Genomic DNA, 6,773 nt, shown 5'->3' on the forward strand with positions numbered 1-6,773 from the left:
ATAGGGATCACCCCACTAAAGCATAGGTAAAGGCCATTTAATAAAGTTTTTGTATAATAAAAAGTTGGCGAACTGAGGATAGCTCGGTTAGGTGGGTGGACACAGGCTCTCCTGTCACCGTCCTTCATGAAAACAGACGCGGTAAAAGTTCTAGGCACGGTTTGACTAAAAAGCTTTTGTTGTACATAGTTGTATACAAAGAATACTTGAAAACTTTCAATTGAGTTTAAATTAAGTAAGTAGCAAAATTAGAAAGACTTCTTCGATAAGGAAGTACTTTTTGAATGGCTGCAATTAATATTGATTTACATACTAAAATTCGTGTTCTAACGATACTCACCCAGAATTAAAGCTGTTCAATTGTACGCCCAGGTTTTCAAATGGCATTCATCGGATGGTTGTCAAATTTAGCTCTGAGTCTTTGTACTCTGGGAGAGAAAACCATTCGTAATTGAGGGAAATGAAGGGCAGTTTCTTCCCGGCCCTGTGGTGTTTTGTCAACTGGGTCCGACTTTGTAGTCCAGTCATTTTATGAAGAAAATTCGGTCAACCTGCCACTAATTGCAACAGAAGGTATTTGAACGGCTCTAGACTCAGAAATGTATCCTTAATAACATACCAAAAGTCCCAAAAAATCCCATTAGGGGAAGTTGCCAAAAAACGGGATTTATTACGAAGCTCTGAGAACCGTTTTACGACGGCATGGGAACGAGGCTGACTTATACTTTTTTTAGTGTGTGTGCGGATGACGTCACAAAATTACTGGCGGCCATGTTGGAGGACTTACGTAATCAAAATGGCGACTGAAACAACAGGGGTTGAGCCTCTGATGCTCTCAAATTATAGCGAAAATCTTGAAGGCAAGGTAAAATATAGGTATCTCGATAAAATTTCTGAGATTGGTATAGATCCGCTTCTCATCCCAGCTAAAACGTTGAGCGAGAAATGCCTTCCACCAGTTGAATCCATGGATTTAAAACTTACTTTCGTATCTTGTGCTCGATACTAGATTTATTCCAACGCACAATTTAAAGCTTACAGAAGCCTTCAAGCTTACAACCAGATGGTTAGTGGCTTCATTTCCAGTGTCCTTGGATGTATGATTAACAAGAGGTTTGTGGTGTTGGCCAAAGTAAGACATTCGCAGAGACTGAATGAACCACTAGTGCAATTGTGGATTATAACAAACGAATAAGGTACTGTGATGTCAGCACATTGTGCAGGGTGTATGGCTGGCCTGGGTGAGTGTTGCTCACATATAGCAAGTGTACTATGCTATCTTGAAGTTGTCACCAGACAAAACGGAAGGTTAGCGTGTACGCAGGTTAAGTGTGGCTAGATTTTGCCAAGTTATGTTGAAAAGGCTGATTACGCCAGAGTTAATGACATCAACTTTTCCTCAGCAAGAAAACTGAAGGCAGCCTGGAGAAGTCTTTAAACGATCTTAGTTTGTGCGGCAAGAATGATAACAGTGATCAATCCTCTACAGGGATAAAAGAATCACCTACAGTACGGGGGTCAGTGCAGCAACCAACTAAGGATGAACTTGAACAGTTGTACAGTTCTCTCAATGAATGCAAAGTCAAACCTGTTTGTCTAAGTTTAGTAGAAACATATGCAGATGAATTTATTTCAAAACGAGAGGGATACCATCTATCCGAGATTTGTTTGATGAGAAATACATAAACCTTAATTATACTGAGCTACTAGAACAGTGCTACAAAGTTGAAATAAGCCTCACAAATGAGCGAATAGAAATGATTGAGAAAGAAACCATAAACCAAGCTAAAAGCAGTGCTTTCTATCATCACAGGGCTGGACGAATTGGTGCATCTCAATGGCATGCAGCATGTCACACTGATCCTGCACAGCCATCACAATCTCTTATCAAAAAAAATTGGTTATCCCGACGTGTTTAACTTCCCTTCTGCAGCTACAAGGCATGGCTGCAAACATGAAGAGTTGGCAACAGTGGCAATCGCTGAATATGAAAAGCAGATGAAGGCAAAACATAACAACTTTAAAGCAGTCAAGTGTGGTACATTCATAGACAAAGATTACCCATTTTTGCATGCCACTCCCGATTTCATTTGTTCCTATGACTGTTGTGGCCTTGGGTTGGGTGAGGTTAAGTGTCCCTACTGCATTGATGCGAAAGAGTTTGACTCTTATGTCAAACGTGACAATGTTTACAGTGATCTTGAGAGTTTTAAAATTTTCAACATGAATCTAAGTTTGTTGAAATTAGAAGATGTTTAAAATACCTTACAGCAATATTTCTGATATCTGATAAAATAAGGGACAATGTCAATCAGGACATTATAGCATTGCATTAATGTTATGACCCTAGAATTATGAGCATTATCAATTATTTTTTCAATAAGTGTACCAAATTGAAATGCAAAGCCATGTTTAGTTCACTTACAAAGAGTGAGTTTTAGTCAAATGGTATGATTGGAGGGCACAGATTCACTAATGCAGAACATACCCTGATGATTCTATCAATCAAAGGGGTTTCCTTCTCTTCTTTTTTCCTGCATGTGAGGTAATCTGTAGGTAATGTACTTTGCAAAATAGTGTATTTTTGTCTCAAAACTCCAATCACCCTTTCCACGTGTATTCGTACGTTTGCAATTTTTCTTGTCTTCTCCACATCGATTGGATCTAACTGACTTTTCCCTTTGGTAAAAGCAGGGATATTTAAGCTTGCCTGGTAGTACCATACGCTTTCATGGACAGTGAACCCTCTGTCTGCAAGAACTAAGTCTCCAGGCAACAAGTTTGTAAGGAAACCAGAGTTTTCAGTTACAAACTTATCTGATGCCCTACCACCCCATGCTTTACTGACAAATGAAATTGATCCTTGGGGGGTAATGCCAATGAGCACCTTAACGGTGTTGTGGTGCTTATAATTAGAAAATGTTTGTGCCCTTGCCAGCAAATTGGTAGGCCTGTCAATGAAAATCTCAAAACAGTCGATAATCACAGTTGTTTTTAGACCAAATGCATCTATGAAACATTTCGGCATGGTTTTCTGAAGGTCTTTGCGCTCAGGCCACACTATCAAAGGAGACAAGCGAATATCCATTACCTCGATCCATGAATTGAAGACTCTTGAAACAACAAATCGAGATACACCAAACCGATAGGCGAGATCCTGGTGAGGTACGTTTAGCCGTAATTTCATAAGGACCATAATAAATTCTTGAAACTTGCTTAAGCGAGCACGGGAGAATTGCCTAGTTGCGTGAGGAGCAATAAAGGAAAATGTTTTTATCAAAATCTCGTATGAAGGCAATCCAGTGTAAAATTTGACCTTGTCATCATCATTACAAAAATACTCTTCATCATAAACTTGTCCTGGCGCCCCCTGCCGACCAGCTAGACAGGCAGATTCGTCTGTATTTGTGGCAACATGTTTTAATTTTAACTCTCTCATATCAACTGTAACATCTTCGATGTCATCAATTAACGCTTCAACTGGCTCGCTAGCCTCCTCCAGTTTCATAACTTTCACTTTTTCCTTTTCTTCTCTTTCGGCTTTACGTTTTCTGCGCTCCTTGATTCTGGCACTACGCTCCAGATTAGCTTGTGATTTTGCTGTTTCGTCGATTGATTTTTTCTCGTGACCAAGGTGCACAGTTGGGATCCAATCGGGATTGAATCTATCCCAAAGTTGGGCTGCTCTGCCACTGATAAAATGTTTCCCACAAACTCTGTCGTTTTCTAAAATCTTTTCTGTCAAGTCATCTCTGCTGATTGCCGCTAACCAAAGAGTACGTCTTTCTGATGACAATCTTTCCGTTTGTTCTCCTTGGTTTGTTAAAACTTTCGGAACACGGCAAAACGCTACATTCGGACACTTGTCGTTTTTGTTCCCACAACCAACAATTAAACAAAACGACGGCATTATATCAACAAGACCAATTCACACTCTAGTTTGATCGTTCGAAGGCTGCTTGCACTGAAACGCGCGTGGATCAAGGCAATTTTTCTCATAGAAACCATTTAAATTCGAATAAAAAAATTCAGGCAGACAAATTGTAGCGTGCAATCAATGAACCGAGACAAATCGCGCAGAGATACGCCGTGAGACTGGTAGATTTTACAATTTTTTGTCATGATTTCTTCACTCGTAGTCATGTCGAAAATGAAAATGATCCCAATTTATAAGAAACTGTTGCACTAAAACCAATTTTTATTAGTTTCACCGATTTTCAACACCGGGATCATGTTTTCAAATTTAAAAGTGATCGGGCCGACAAAACAAAGTGAGCGGAATAATCGGTTTTAGAAATTGAAAAAAATAGGGCTCAAAAAATCGATATAAAGGGGCTTTGTGGTTGAAATATACCTTAAATGACAAAAGGGCACTGTAAATTAGCTACCTTTCCGATTTTAATTCACAAGGAAGGAAAGGAAAATGCGAGTTATATCTTGAAAGCACTTGCGATGCCCGCACTCTGAATGGTAAACACAGGGAAAACCCATCAAAGTGGTCCTCCAACATGGCGGACGGTAAATCAAGGGTCACGTGTCCGCACACACACTATAACTCGCGTGTAAAGATCTTAAACTTAATAAAAAAAATGTAATGAAATTTCGTGTTTAAATGTTCAATTTAATGTGTTCCTATAATACTTTAAGTAACAGAAGATATTGTTTTGGTGAAAAAAAAAAAAAACTGTACTAGCGAAACGCTTAATATGTTGGTGAAACTTTCAAGTCTGCTTTTTTGGGTAGAGTGTTGTTTAGGTTTGTTTTTGTTTTCAAGTTTACACTCACGCCGAATTGATTTCGTTCAGGTTTAAAAAAAAAATAGTTTAATTTAAATATGTTGTAAATTATTGTGGGAGAATAAAACGTAGCGGGTTCACTAGAAGTCGGTCTTGTAGGAGCTGGCGCCCTCGCTGTTACACATGTACATTTCACTCCGGAGTGTTTGTGCTTGCCTTGCACGTTTGTAATATTTCTGTCGAGCAAAATGGCTAGAAGACGTGATTCTGCAATGTTTAGTTCTGGTAAGACACACTCAAGAGTACCTACAATATTCTTTAGTTCTTATAACAGTAAATTGAATTAAGTACTTCCTCACACTAAACGTGTGTCTTCGGAAAGAGTCGACCTCCATGAATAAATAAAACATGCACAAACACCGAGATAATTACAAAAGATACAGACACGTAAATCCTATTAATTGCGATTCTTTAGAAAAAGACATTGTACACCTTGCGGAATATTTTCAATCGGATTTCTGATATTTACACAACGGAAAAACATGCAAGTACACATCAAGTGACCAGTGTACGAGATTCCGATATCAAATACTCTTACAAAGCATTTTCGTAAAAACAAAGTAATTTGATAAACATTTCTCAATTAAAAACTTTAGATATCAAAGCCATCAGTTAACTACAACAAGTTAGGGGCTGCAGCTGTGCTGAAAAGCGCCCAGTCACGTTTTATTTTCCCGTACAATTTGTGGTCAGTAATAATTTTTCCCGCGAAACTCTCAACCGGATTGAAGTCCGCGGGAAATTGCATACAGACAAATCTATAGAAAAATTAGAAGGAAGCAGTACGACGTCTTGCACAATCATGTCGTTAAACCTGTGCTAGCTAAATTGTCTGCCCCAAAAAATAAATTTCTGATTGTTTTTCTTGTTTGTTTTTTGTTTTTTTCACGAAACTTTTTAGAAAAACATAATATTTTCTAGCATATTTCATTGAACAAAAATAGCATCGAAAACCGCGACAAGGGCTATTAAGTATGCTTGGTACATTCTAAGTTGCATCCTAATTATTTTTTAGACCATCAAGAATCCTAAAATGGATGAAGAAATCACTTGCGCAATTTGCCAAAAATCACTTGATCACGTAAAGGACATCGTAACTCTTTTGTGAGAAGGGAAGGGAGGGTATTAACCGGGCAAGCATAGAGCGCAATGACATCATTCAACCTGCTCCGGTCAAAAGGTACACCAAACATACCGCCGCACATACTGCCACCCAACTAAAATCACCAGAGCTAAGAAACAGGAGAGTACCATTTCACAATTATCAAGTAGCCGCCGTTCTTTTGATCGCAAGGCTGAAAAGTCTTTCAACTTTACAACAGACTGTTTATTCTGTGAAACGAAAGTTGATTTCGAGGAACCTGAAAAGAGAAGATAAGGGGGTGTGTTCAGGGTGACAACCCTCGAAACGAAAGATACTGTGTAACAAACCTGTTCCGAAAGGAAAAATGAGTGGGCAGAAGTGGTACATGTTCATGATTTGCCAGCGGCCGATGCCATTTATCATCAGGCGTGCAGCGTGAACTTTAGGACCAAAAAGCAAATTCCACTGCTATTTTCCTCAGAACATCCTGGTCTTAAGAAAAGAAAAATTGGACGAATTTTACGAAAACCCGTCAAATCAGGTGCGTACCCATGGGAGGGTTCCAGGGGTTCCGGAACCCCCCTAAACGAAATCAGCTTTTGCGCGCAGTTATAGAAAAGGAGGCTGCCGATACAAAGAAAACAACGCTTTTGAGTCTACACGATGGGTCGAAAGGCATGAAACATACGAGGTATTTTTTGACATGTTACCTTCTATCGTCAAGACACTTGAGGCCATCTCCCATGAACGACTGTTCCAAAACCAGTAGAGCAACACTACATGGAACTGGAACAGTGAAAGTCGAAATAAAGCGTGTTCGCTTTTAAATGCCGTATTGAGGTTTCCCTTTCTCATCACTCAATTTACTGCTATGAAGTACTTATCGTTCGTAA

The 6,773-nt window shown here is 39.2% G+C and overlaps 1 protein-coding gene across 1 annotated transcript; it reads right to left on the bottom strand.

The window, feature by feature from the left end:
• Window positions 1-2,146: 2,146 nt before the first annotated feature.
• LOC146463755 (uncharacterized) lies at window positions 2,147-3,329 on the bottom strand. The gene has a single exon (XM_085084078.1). It carries the CDS (start codon window positions 3,194-3,196, stop codon window positions 2,438-2,440), a length of 759 nt encoding a protein of 252 aa, XP_084940204.1. The 5' UTR covers window positions 3,197-3,329; the 3' UTR covers window positions 2,147-2,437.
• Window positions 3,330-6,773: the final 3,444 nt, after the last annotated feature.

This window comes from Pavona decussata, unplaced genomic scaffold (assembly GCF_977016875.1).
Source record: "Pavona decussata unplaced genomic scaffold, jaPavDecu1.1 SCAFFOLD_175, whole genome shotgun sequence".
NCBI lineage: Eukaryota > Metazoa > Cnidaria > Anthozoa > Scleractinia > Agariciidae > Pavona > Pavona decussata.

Coding starts and splice junctions, on each gene's coding strand:
- LOC146463755 (XM_085084078.1), bottom strand. CDS start 3,196: ATGGTCCTTATGAAATTACGGCTAAACGTACCTCACCAGGATCTCGCC.